The 14,184-nt window shown below is 39.5% G+C and overlaps 1 protein-coding gene across 14 annotated transcripts in view; it reads right to left on the bottom strand.

Moving 5' to 3' along the window:
* The window catches only part of LOC116231878 (uncharacterized), an 81,476-nt gene that overhangs the window by 62,889 nt on the left and 4,403 nt on the right, over positions 1-14,184 (bottom strand). For 13 of the 14 annotated variants that reach the window (XR_016463795.1, XR_016463797.1, XR_016463796.1 and 10 more), the window contains one exon: positions 13,800-13,928. Coding sequence is in view for 3 of the 14 variants with exons in the window: in XM_090134523.1 (XP_089990649.1) it covers positions 13,800-13,928 (129 nt within the window). In the remaining 11 variants the exon portion in view is untranslated. Of the gene's footprint in view, positions 1-5,706; positions 7,983-13,799; positions 13,929-14,184 lie in introns of those variants that run through there. The other variant, XM_090134526.1, reaches the window with a different exon arrangement.

Raw genomic sequence — 14,184 nt, forward strand, 5'->3', positions numbered from 1 at the left:
GCGAGGTCAGAAAGGTAAGTGCCAGTTTCACAACCACTGTTTATGCAGTGACATTGAACTTATTCCAGCCCCTGTGGGGCTCAACAGCACCTGTGTTGGTTTGCATCCAAGATCAGACTGAACTGTGACCTACAACCTCCTCCCTTCATACAGATCCCAAGCTCCTGCATGTGGACATCTATGCAGCCTCCAATTGCCACCTGAGATTGTGATGGAACAGTTTGAAGGAAACCAAAGAGTTTCTTAGCCTTTTACTTCCCTTTCTGAGAAATCATGACTTAGAAACACTGGCCTTCCACACTTCTATTTTGTTTCCCTCTTGGTTAGCTTTTTTAAAACAACTATATTCAAGGGGAAGTATATAAAACATTTTTATTTATTATTTTATTTATTTTGAATTTTTCTGGTGCCAAAAGTGAGGAGAGGAGAGGAGAGGAGAGGAGAGGAGAGGAGAGGAGAGGAGAGGAGAGGAGAGGAGAGGAGAGGAGAGGAGAGGAGAGGAGAGGAGAGGAGAGGAGAGGAGAGGAGAGGAGAGGAGAGGAGAGGAGAGGAGAGGAGAGGAGAGGAGAGGAGAGGAGAGGAGAGGAGAGGAGAGGAGAGGAGAGGAGAGGAGAGGAGAGGAGAGGAGAGGAGAGGAGAGGAGAGGAGAGGAGGAATATGGTTAGTTTTGTTGTTTTTGTTCTATAGAAGCCATTTTACTTTTCTTTGCTCTGTCTTTAACTTTTTTTTTTTTTTTAATGAGCATTAATTTTAAGTTATGATAAATGTGAATATACCTTGTGAACATAACAATTTTGTGGCTGCATAACCACAAAGGAGGAAAGAGATCTCTTACAATAAAACCTGCAAACCCTACTACTACTTTTAGGTCTGATTTTAATGTACATAGATTAGATAGATAGTAGATAGTAGATAGATTTCAAGGTGATACTATCCCTTGACAGTAGAAATTAGGAAAGTGATCTGAAATCCAGTGCATTCTGTCCTGCTTGATATTGCAAGTTGCTTTTTCAGTGCAGCATGCACTTATAATTATATTATAGACTTCACAGCACTGGGGAGAGGGACTGGAAGATTGTGCCTTTGCTTTGGACCCAATTAACCACCAAGGAATTAGCGTGGTGTCATAGGTATCATCAGATCCTCTTCAGCCTAAATAGAAATGCTGTGAGAGCAAATGGGTGGGAAGACAGAAGGGAGTTGATGTCATTGAGTTCACAGTTGTAAACTAATTCTAGATTGTTTTAGGCCTCCCATCTCATCCTCTTCTTTTCTTCCTGTTTCTAGGAAAGAAAATAGCCTCCACCCTGCTAATGATCCCTCAGGGGAGGCACCGTCAAGAGGCAACACTTGTTGTAGCAGAGAAAAGCCACGGCTGCTGCTGTCCCAGCACGCAACATCAGCCCTGAGAGCTATCTGCAGCCCACAGGCATCAACTAACCTCAGCGGGTGAGGAACCAAGCCTCTCCCCATGGGAACTTAGCTGATTCAAGGAGGGAGGAGAGCAGCTCTTCTGAAAACAAACCACTGAGCTTCCCAGAGCCCCAATAATGTCCATGCACTCCCCAGAGGGGATTTGCAGAAAGACGGGAATATGGCCAGACAGATAGACACACAGTTGGAAGCATCCATTGAATGTGGCATTTTACATAGAAAACACAAGGCAGAGGGCTTTAGGAATCTCTCATTCCATTTCCTCACCACCAGGCAGCAATGGGTTGCCCTCAATTTGCTTTTGCTTTGCCTCACTCCTCCCTGCTGAATGTTTACGACTGGCTTCTCTCTGAAGCTCCCTCTCTGAAGCCTCTGGGAACTGGTAAGAAGGCAAAAAGGAGACATTTATTCTTTTTCCATGATTGTTTCATTCTCTCCATTCACACCTCAGTTCAACTCCTGTCTAATTCACCTGCAGTGACAGCCAGAAGAAATGGCATTAATTGTATTTCTCTTAATTTACCTTTTTTCTTGCTGCCAAGAGATCATCCAGTCATTCTTGCCCTGGGAAACCTTTGCCATCTCAGAGGGGTAGCAGCATTTCCATCACTCTCTCCTACTCCCCATTTCAGCCTTTCCCAGAGAACAGAGCACAAATGCAATGTTCCACCAGGTCTGCTACCAAAGAAGAACCACATTCATTTATGACAAAAGCATGGGTGAGAATCAAAGTAGTAAGAAGGAGGAAGCATTTGATAAGTCATGAAATACTAACACGCTGAGTCTCCTATCTGTTCTTGCTGCTTTTGAAAGGCACTAAAATCCATATTTGTATTTCCAAGGAATTTCACAAAAAAAAACTTCATCTGAGCCAGGCCTTCACGCCAATAAAAATGATTGTAATGGTGTCAGAACAAAGATCCATCTAATCTACCAGGTGGTAACTAAAAGAAGATGCCAGAGCAAGGTAAGCACAGTGATACTTTTCCAAATGCTCTTCCAGGCTCCAACAATCTCTGGCTCACTAATTCTCTGGGACATATGTTGTCACATATTTAGTATCCCTAAAAAACTATTTTTCCTGAGCTTGTCTTGCATCCTCTTGAACCTAGTTATGCTCCAGTATCCATAACAAGTGAGGCAAAGAGCCAGTTTAACTACACACTGTTTGAAGAATGACTTCTTTTCTACCTTCGCTCAGTAGAGCTTCCTTCAAGCTTTGCTTTGAACAAAAACCTAACAGCTGAGTATGAATGAAAAACACTGTCTGATCCTAAAAATCTGTTTGAACTTTATATTATTCCACAATTCCTGTTGGAAATGGGAGAAAGAACAAAGAAAAAAAAAAAAAAGTACAAAAACCGAAAATGAAACAAAACTGAGCAATGAGGAAAGAGAAGAAAGTGACTACCTGCAGTGAAACAGGTCGTTGTATCAAAGCAGAGAATCTGCAATTCCTACTTTAAGGAACCAAAGAATTCTCCCAGACAAGTTTACACATCTTTTGAATATCTGCCCAAGTATCTCAGCAAGTGGAAAGATGTTTAAAATTACCATTCCCTCTTCTCTTGACGGCATACTTGGAGATGGTTAGATGCCGTATTTATTCCATCAGGCTCATGAAATAAGTTACACCCAAGAAATGTGCTCCAGAGATGCCCATTTCAGACAGTAGATTATGACTAACAAGCACGGAGGTCTGTGGTCTTCCCAGTTTTGGTCAATCCACCTCCCACTTGGACCATATCTCAGCACAGACAGGGAAGCCGCACAAAGCTGTCCACCCTTTTGGATGACTCTACATTCCTGATGGAGCAAGAGCTTGGGGCACACGCTGCAGTTAGCCACCCACACACATAGGCTTATGCACTTTTTGATGATTCATAAACCCAGATCTAACAGCAGAATTGAGCCTTTTGTTCATTATTTTGGAATGAAGCATCAGCTAACATTTTTTACAGATGACTGTCAAGGCAAAATCCTGGACTGAAGATTTCTGCTTATCTAAAATGAATTTCAGCTACACCCTCTAAGGCAAAGCCATATCTATTAAAAGAAAAAAGAAAATCCCCAAATCATAATCCTGGAACTCTGCAGTCCATTGTCTAGATTTTGCATGGATCCTCTTTACAACAATACATAATAAATGCTACATAATCCCTACCCAAAGTGGACTAGTTAAGGATGGATCTGTATAGTCTTAACTGCAAATTCTTATGCTTTTGGGTGCTCTTGCTGAGTCTTTAATATCAAAGCTTTGAAGTTTAATTACTGTCTTAACAGTTGCAACTATTATACTTGAAATAAATGCAAGATGAGTAACAGCGTGTAAAGGGGGAGTTAACTTTAATCAAAAAGGAAATACGTGAGTAAATTTTTATTCATCAATAGATTTAAGAAAATTAACTTCAGTGTTATACATGTCGAGTCCAATTTTCAAACCACTGGAGATCTTCCCTCTAACTCCTTCCAGCAAATTCTGTTCAATCACTAATTATGAATGGAAGAGCTGCAAATCAAAACCGGGAAGGTGAGCAGGGAGTGAGAAGATGCACAACTGTCAGTTGACTTTACTACGAGCATAATGTGGAAAATGTGCAGCACAGCCACTCAGATGACTGCCCACAACTTTTTGAAGAATTACATCAGAAGAGAAGATGACCACACAAGATTACATTGGCACACAGCTGAACTAGTCTAATGCACAGAGCTAGAATGAGAGGCACTACAGACAGGCAAAAAATTGCTCTGACACAAAGATACATTACCACACTCCCTTATTTACAGAAGAGGAAGGATTAATGAACTATGTTTCAGCAATAGAGAACAGATCTTTATGAGGAAAGCATTTCCAGACTTTTTTATATGATCAATCATTTCCTATGACCTCCCCACAGCATTGTTGCTCTTATTTGTAAAAAAGAACACCAAAGGAGACACTGAAAAAGTAGAAGTGTTAGCAATCTTCTATCTTTACTGCTGTTTGCTTGATGACATAGGCAAAGTTTTAGGCAATCATGTGCATGCAAAAATGGATGGGGCTTTGGGCAACCTCACCTAGTGGGTGGCAACCAGCCCATGGCAGGGAGTTGAAGTGGATGGGCTGTAAGGTCCCTACCAACCCAAGCCATTCTTAGTTGATAGTTCTATGCACAGTTGGCAATGTAAAGTGTAAACAGATCGTGGCATACACTGTATCTATTCAACAATAATTACAAAACTATACATTTAGATGCCAGTTCTGCAAGTGAGTTAACCTTCTCAGGCACTATATTCATAAAGCAGTATTTGTCCACTGAGTCCAAAATACCAAACAAGACTACAGGATTAAGTTTCCCTACAATATTTAGTAAAATAAAGTAAATTAGTTTTGATAAACATTGTTATGTTGTTGTTTTTTTTTCCTGGGCACAGCAGGCACTGCAAGATAGAGAGGGAGAGAGAGACATGACAGTATTTTGTACTTTAAGTAGCAGGATTGGGAACATTATCCATGTAAAAAAGAAATAGTTACTGGGTCAAAAGCATTGGCCTCTGGGAGCTTTTTTCAGATAGAAACAATATCCCATTTTGATAAACTTTTCTTCCTCCTTCTATAAGCCTCTTATTTACTCTTCTGCTATTTTTCAACATATACTGACAGCTATATTATTTCTGCATGTATCAATTTATACTATTTATGAACACCTATGTATATAATTACACACATAAAAATAGTGTTGAAAGAATTTAAGAGTCCAGCCTCCAAATGTCAGGAAATGACTGGATTCAACTTTCACATTATTACACACTTAAAAAACAATAACAGCAACAACCAAAAAACCTCTTCATGGTTTTTACACATATGAGCAGAAAAGATGTGAGGAATATATAGGATACATAGGATACCTTGATCCAAAATGTCCATGTAATAGAAGGCATGCTATGCTGGTCATAAGAAAATTTCAAGATCTTTTTATTTTTTTTTGCTAGAGATTCTTCAAATATCAGATATTACATAAAGATATAATATAACTGCAGTGTTGTTTGTTTCTAAATGCACTACTAAAACTGACAGGAAACTTCTAAGCTTCTACGTTCTGTAAGACAGAACATTAGCTTAAGGTTGTAAAAAAAAATCACTGCAAAGTTCAGTTTTTACTCAATTTACACCGAATTTCTAAAACTAAGAATCCCCTTCTTCATCTGAATACTTTTGGTCTCTCACCAAAGGAAAACTTTCTGACAGAAGCTAGAAACTTTTTGTCATCTAGAATTTTCTGTAGTAGGTTCACAGAATTCCTATTCTCACCCAGTGGAACTAGACTTCTGTATTTCCAATCTTCCTTCAAATGAGGACATTATAGAAAGGCTCCCAAGCTTGCCAGTTGTGACATGTAAGTCATTACCTCTATGAGTCAGTAATTTTAGGCTCCATAGAAAGCACAAGGTCATCTAATTATGCAATTGATTATAACCCATATTGGAATTTTGAGGATCTCCTCAGATAACTCAACAGGAGGACAGTTTCAGGCCATTCTGCCCAGAGAACTCTAGCCTTACAGGCTCTGCTGAGAAACCATCAGCACTGCAACTTCTCCGAGCTCTGTGAATGCACTGTGCTGGCTGAGACTGTAACCACCAAGAACTCTGCCTGTTTGTTGCCAAAGTCCTTTACGTAGATTCACAATTGCAACTTGTAAATTGCATGCAGAAACAGCTAAAGCTCTTGAAACTCAAAAACATTTCTAGCTTGACCAGTGTGGCCAGCAGGGTTGTAATTTCTGTGAATCTAGTATCTGGGGTTCTTGGAATTTACCAGCTCTGTTGGCAAAACAGTCACATCTTGTAATTGCCATGTGAACAGAAATGAGTTTCAAGGAACTTACAAGCTCCCCAGGACAGCTGGAGGAACTTGCAAACTTAGTTAGACAGATACCTAGTGTTCATGGAAATTTGCCAAGCCTTTTCGGAAAACAAATCATAGTTCATGATGGTTACAGTTTTTTCACTGTTGGAACTACAGTGAGGTCCCCTGCAGAGGTTATACTCCCTGCCCAATGCCAGAATAAGACCGTGTCTTTGCTGGAAATCTAAGTTACATTCTTGGCTGTGTACCTAAAGAAGAACAGAAACTTCGCTAGAGATCTCTGCAGGTTCTACCATATGCCTGAAGAATACTGTAAATGTTGATCTAATGCAAATTGACCTCAACAAGTAAACTGCTGAAGATGTAATCTGTATCAATTATCTCACATCAAACAAAACAGGTACCAGACGAGCAAGCAAGGGTTGAACTCTCATTAGTTCTGGAAGGCTTGATGAAAGGTGAGGATGTTCCCAAGCACAAATTATTGCACTGTTTATATTGCTGTTGCTTGAAACATAGCATACATACTAGCATCAGCTGTCAGGTGTTTGGGCCTAACCTAAGCACAAAGATTGATAAGTTTTAAAGACTCTAGCTGTTAAGAAAAAAAAACATGTATATCAGTATTAGAGCCTATGAAATAACAGATACTCTATTCTCTGGCCACAGAGTCTAATTGGACTTAGCTATCCCTGGAAGTTTCCATCCCACACCTACCTGAATTCCCAGTTATGTAGCTATACTACACCCATGTTACAAGGGACTCCCTCTAGTTGCTAATGTCAGAGATAACCTTTGGTATTTCTAGTTCACATCATGTAAGATGGAGTGTCTCCATTGAACTACCTGTTCCTCCAGCTTTTTTCCAAACTTGCTTTACATAGCTTAGCACAAAGAAGTATCTACAAACGCACACAAACAAGCACAGCATATAGCATATGAAAGCACTAAACAGCTGCATGTGCTCTGCATGTGTGTATATGCATGCATACACATGTTTTTCAGCATGCATATGTGTATGATCAAAGGTCTATCCATAATTCCAGGACTTCTGCACCCAGAGGACTTTTTCATTTTTGCCTTCTAAGAAACAATGGATTCATTAAGAGGAAAACAAAAGAGATTGTAATAAACATGAATAGGAAGGAAATGTACCTAATATGCATGGGTAAACAAAACCACACTGAAACAGAAACCACATTTAACAGAGAAGATGAACACACAGCAGTGGCTTCAGAAAATACACCAGGACAGAAAAGTTTAACCTTCACTAAATGGTCTAGCTCTTCCTAATGTCACATGGAAAGACATCTTTGTAGTGATGATAGAACTGGCACACTTTCCCAAATAACTCTCTCACAGAGGCTGAGTTACTTTCTCCAACAAAGTACAAAATGAAGGCTCACAAATGGCATAATGTTTGTATGTAGCAGCTTGCTACAACACTGACACTACACCGATCCTTTTCTCTTTCATTGAAATTTAAAGACATAGATTGACTTAAGTGGGAACAGTGATAGTTATTAGCCCATTTTAAACAAGAGGAGAATTAGTTTAATTGCATATGTTATGTTAGAACATGTTGGCATTCCCAATAAAGGCACTGCCTTCATTTTTAAGGTAAGTCTATTCAGAAGATCAGTAATTTTGGCTGATTTTGTCTGTGCAGGTTCCTCTCCTCGTGAAGCAGAGCAGAAGTCTGTGCAAATAGAAGTGAAGAGGATCAATGTAGCACTTGGAAAATAATTGTTTCAACTGTGGTAAATAATCTAAGACAAAGCCATGAATATTAACAATTTCATACAACAGAAAGTTCGAGTATCATCATACCCCAGTTTCAGAGATGATCTCTCTTCCCAAAATGAGCTGAAGCAAATATCCAAATCTAAAATTCTTTAATACATTGACAATTTTTGGAACAAGCTCTGGATATACAGCCTGTGCAGCTCTTCTGTACATTGCATGATAATGAGAATTGTGAAAGACCTTTTCCCCAGAGAACACGATGCCTGTGGTCTGTTGTCTAATATTTCATCTTTCCATTTCTGGGCTGACATTTGAACTGTAACTATACAGTTCCTTTAAAAATATTTGCACATTTTTGTTCTCCTTCCAGTAAACACTCAGCTTTTCAACCACTATGAGCACTGGACTCAAACACACCTCATGCTGCCATTTTACCACTAGAGGGCAGCTCAATATTTATTGATCGTTTTCATTAGCTCAAAGAATTAATTTCATTGCATTCCTAACCGGTGGGTCCACAACACACAACTTCAGCTCGAGAATCTTATAAGAACCTTCATTTTTTTAAGGGAAAACACAGTGGTTGCCATTTGAATCGCCAACTTATCATGTAGTGCTCTTTAAGAAGTATGTAGTATCCCTATACACCAATTTCTGAAGGAACTATGCTCAGGTGACTTTTTAATGGATAGCACCATTCCGGAAACAACTCTTTATTTTGCCAGGGTCCCATTTGTTTCAATGGTGCATTTCTTATCTCGTAGGCTTATGGTATTTCTCTGCTGCTTGTAAGTCCATATGCTTTAAACAGCAACAATAGCTTTTAAAGGTCAGCATTCTTTTAATATGCACATTTACTTAAAACCACAAATCTACATTAAGCAATTTTCAACAGAAAAGAACTGGCTGATTCAAGTTTCCTCATTTTTTCCTTTTTCCCTGCTATCAAGTCCTCTGTCATCCGTATATAAATCTCCACCGGTGTCAGACCACACCCTCAAACCAACATTTAGGACATTTAAGATTTGCCTGTTGGTACGTTCTCCTCTTTAAGCTCATCCATCCTGAGCCAACAAGTGATTGCTGTCAGTCAGGAGCTCTCCCACTGACCTCATACTCAGCTGCATTCCTTGCTCAGGGTCGGCAGGCTCCACCACAGCTCTACACACAGTTTAAGGCAATGTCTGATTTAAATGGGGCTCTAAACACGGATCTGCACAAACAGAAACCAGAAGCACCCTTCAAATAAGCTCCACAGGGGTTTTTGCCATCTCATCCTTTTCAAGTGACTCACCAGACAATGTTACCACATCTCTTGGTGCCCTTAACTGCAAAGTTCCCTCAATTTTGGTCCTTTATTCTTCTGAAAGCTGCCACGACTTGTGTGGATTACGGGGGTCTCAAAGCCAGCTACTAATTGTGCTATCACACTCAAGCAAAGTATGGATTGAATTTCCAGCCTCATTCAGGGACCCAGCCCCTTCTCTTACCCCTTCCACAACACACTTCGCACTGCTGCACAGCATTAGTGTAACAGACAAGGAAAATTTTTATAGGAGTACCATATTAAAACACTGCGAGAATACCTTACTAATAATATACTGTATTGTAAAAGTTCCTTTTCCTATTAGAAGTCCTACAAGTCAAGCCCTACAACTGAATACTTGAACTGGATATCTTCCAATGATTAACAGAAAAACAGACCAATGTGGAGGCTTATTTTAAAAGACACCATAGGGGTCACTTGCAGATTAGGCCACATTAAGTTTCCTTACAGTTTGTGAAAGTCTTTAGATTTGTAGTGGCATTCCATAGTTCTCCAGGCAAAAAAACATACTGTATAGAGCTTGCAGATGCAAGAGTTGAACACTTCGTTTTAGAAAATACCAACCTACAATAACAAATCTTTTTGCTATTCACAAGAGAATCACTGAGTATTGCAAAACTTGATAATTACTGATTCATGACAGATTTAGGAAAAACATCAGCTTAAGTAATCAGGTCAGGGCACTGCTGTTGACCACAGTGTTGGCAAAAGAAAGAGTTTCTTTCTTCATATCTTTCATCAAAGTTTAACATTTCACAGTATTTAGCTTTTAGCACTTCATTGGTGCAGACCAGTAAACAACAGATAGTTTAAGAACTACAAGGTAACTTGTGAGCAAACATCTCTATTTAGCATTGTTTCATAATTAATTTATATTGTTGAAATACTTCTAAGTTCAAGTTAGTAAAGTTACTGAGAATCCCTAATGGTTGTAAAATCATTTATCACTGCTGTTAATAAACACACAACATTATTAATACTCCACATACACTGTTGCAAAAGTTATGCTGTGTCACATATTGCCAACTGATAATAAAGATTCCATTCAGGTCCCAAGGTGACCAAAAAAAAAACAACCAATGAACAAACAAATAAAAACCTACTTTTTCAATATGTTTGATTTGATTTTCATGTCCTCCTGGAAAATCAAAGAGGAAAAGTCAAGAGCTTTTCCCTAACTGACATTACTGCAAATTAATCCATTCTACTTTCTTCTACATCTGCATGATAATCCTTGCATGATACTAGTGAATCAGACTGAAAAAGCAAGGGCAGTAAAAAGAGGCCTTCAGGCTCCAAAAGAACTATTTTGATAGCTCCTATTTACCTTTGTAAGATGCACATGAAAAATATCTCCTAAAACTGAGAAACTGTTCATCTATCACAAGCAATTTTTTGTTCAGATAGAAAAAAAAAAAAAAAAAAGGTGTTATCCTTACCATTTTGCCAACCCATGCTTGGTGTGCCTTATACAACAAAAGAAGAAGGTTTCAGCAATTAAAACTTAACTCACAGAGGCCAACTTTTAAACGTGCCAAACCAGATGTACTTCAGGACTATATCACAGCTACACTTTCTGCATAATAGAACACTTTCACTAAATAATAACAGCCAGGTTAGAAACTCAAACTGAAGTTAACTGGATGAAGCATGTCAAGAGTCTGGAGTAATCAATCTCATCCAAAGTAACACCTTGTGGCACAGCCATAAGCTGTAACTGTCAACACAGAAGTATTCTTCATACACATCTTCTAAAATGAATGTTATGTCACTGCTCACTTTGACCATTATTAGCTAAAGGAATGCTACAAAATCTCTCAGCCTTCTACCTCCAGAGAAAAACTGTTTATCCTTCTATAAATTTTCCTCATAATTAAAGCTGAAGAAAGAAAAATCTTTAGTGGAAAACAAGTAATCAAGAACGACAGACTGCAGCTGTAGGAGGAAGAGCTGTTACGTAACAGCTATCTCCAACTTTGGAGTTACATGACCTGCACTGACACGTGCTCCACATTTAACACTCTTACCCATCCCTTCCAAGCACCATGAGAGTATTTTCTCCAATTCACTAGATATTTTTTTTCTTGTTACAAAACTTTTAATTTTTACATAGCTTTACTCAAAAACTTTAGACACTGCCTTCTCAAAATCACCATCAAAACAGAATTAACTGTCATCTTTGCAGACTTTCAAACTGAACAGATGATACTAAGGTCAAGGAACTGCCTACTTTAGAAGATATAGCTCTGTAGATGAATCAGGACACAGTGGCAGAGCAGCCTCATGTACTTGGACACTGACTTTGAAACCCCCTCAGTTTTCACTGATTTTTGTGATGTAAGTGCAAGCTCACACACACAAACATCCACACAAATGTTACATTCCAATTCCACAAAGGAGGAGACCTGAGTCTGATTTAGTGTTAAGTTTAGTAATTACTACTTTTTCCAAAAAAAGTCTGAAGTTTCAGGGACTCCACTGAGTGACACCATGATCCAGGAGGCACTTCTTTTCCCTCTCTTGCTTTAGGCTAATCTTCTCTTCAATCAGCATGATGGAGGAAACTGAAGAAACCAGGGGAAAAACAGGCAGAGAAGTTCCCCAAAAAACTGCAATCCCACAATCTTAAGCCTGAAGTCACTTCTGTTGGCTTCATGCCCCCTTTAAAGCAGCAAGAAATTTACCATGTAACAGCAATTATCAGATGTGTCACCAAAAGCCATTACACAGTTACTCAGAGAACTCTAACGGGCTCAATAAACCCATTGCAGTCAGACCTCATGAGTTTCAATGCATCCCCAGCACAAGGGAAAGAAAGAATCTGACCCTTGTTCCTAAAGCAACAAGTGCCAAAGAAGCTATTTTACAATCAAGCAATCTACTTTAACAGACTTAATTCCCTCATCATTAGGATGACGTGTTTCCTAGCATCTACAGCTTACTTAATAATACCAGTCAGGAACTCCAGGAACATTCAGAGACTTGTGTATTAAATGCCTTCCTGAAAGATTTATAAATTCCAGGTACTTAATAACAGGGACAGATAATTAATAACTCAGCCACAATTTGCTGAAAAAATGTTGAACCAAAAACTCTCCTTAGATTTGAGCAAAGCAGAGGCAAGCTTGATCAATTATGCCTTACTTGCTCCACTGTTTTGTTTTGTTTTTTGAAGAGGATGAATTTATTTGGCAAAAGTCTGTTCTCTTTTAAAATACATGCCTGAAAAATGATTGATGAACGTGAGCATATATGACTGAGGCCAGACATTCTGACACATTCTGATCATTGCTTTTAGAAGTGAAAATTTCTGCAGCCACAGCTCACTGTTTAAAGTGCTGTCAAACACCACATTGAGAGGTTTTGTTTTTTTTTTTCAAGAGTAAGGGAGCCAGAAAGCAAAAGTTCTCTGCATAAAATGGGACAAAAGGTAATAAATAAGGAGTCTGGAAGTAAGCACTAGCAAGACATTGAGTAGGACCCAGGTAAATGCATTCCTCCCCCTGTTCCTCTGCAGGGATGCAAGTGATTTTTTCCAAATGCCTCTTTTTGTTACTGTTTTGGATGAAAAGACATCATGACAGATTGGTGCTCCAACTGTAACTTGCTCCATGCAATGTCACCAGAACCTCACTTCAAAAATGTACCTATACTTTATCTTACACACAATCATTTCATGTTCAGCAAACTACTTTAACCAACCTTAAGGAGCCTTCTGCAGGACATGGAAATGCAGTCACAAAACACTCCCTAGATAGCAAAGGAAAAGCAGAACTACCACTTCTGAGAACAGCTAATCCACATGTGGGAACCTTTTTGAGTGTGCTCCATACAGACAGTGGACAGCCCTGTGAGCAAACAGGCTGCCTCAGAGGCAGGGGGCAATACCTCAGGCGTTGTTCTGCAGCCTCCAAGGAGGAGCACTTTAATATTTTAATCTCCAGAACTGTATTTACGACCTGCAGCTGTGGTGCCAAAGAGGCCCACGGCCCCGTACACACAGAGCCCATTGTTGGCAAAACAGAGCTCTCTGAGGTTTCTTAAGTGATATAAGTGAGTTAACTGAACCGAACTAGGCTGCTCTGGATGGGGACAGAGAGGAGTATTTGTTTTTCTTTGTATCGATCACTATATTTGGGCCTTTATCACTTCTGGTGTTAGCAGTCTTCCAAATTTTAATAGCCCCTAAAGCACAGTAAATTGTGAATAAGCAGGAACTAATTTCTTGGAGCTTTGGGCTTCCCGGGAAAGCAAACTTGAACCGATTAATAAAAAGAATCCCCAAGTTACATATAACTTAAAATGAGTATATATTGCGAGTTATGTGTTGGTTTACTACCCAAGGGAATGCTTTGTGTTGTTCTGAAGCCACTTGAAAGGGTTATCTCGGTGACTTGGAGCAGCAATACTCCCTCCATCTCCCTCCAAGAACTGAATTCTTACTTGAAGTGCTTCAACTTCTGTTGAGCAGATTTTAGGAGAAGGCAGGGATATAGACTCTTCTGTGCCAGCTTTCAGTTGTATCAGCTTGAGGCCTCTTCCAGAATTTTGATGCCTTTTAACCACATGTATCTGCAAAGAAGGGTGAGAGGATAACTCTTTATAACCTCACTAAAAGGAAAATCCCCACTGTCATTTCTCTTCTGCTTTCCATAGAATCATAGAATGGCTGGGGCTGAAAGGGACCTCGAGGATCATCAAGTTCCACCCCCCCTGCTGCAGGCAGGATTGCCAGCCACTAGATGAAGCACGAGACCAGGCTGCCCAGGGCTGCATCCAACCTGACCTTGAGCACCTTCAGGGATGGGGCATCCACAACTTCTCTGGG

The sequence above is a fragment of the Phasianus colchicus genome, chromosome 2 (genome assembly GCF_987193195.1).
Source record: "Phasianus colchicus chromosome 2, bPhaCol1.hap1.1, whole genome shotgun sequence".
NCBI classification, from domain to species: domain Eukaryota; kingdom Metazoa; phylum Chordata; class Aves; order Galliformes; family Phasianidae; genus Phasianus; species Phasianus colchicus.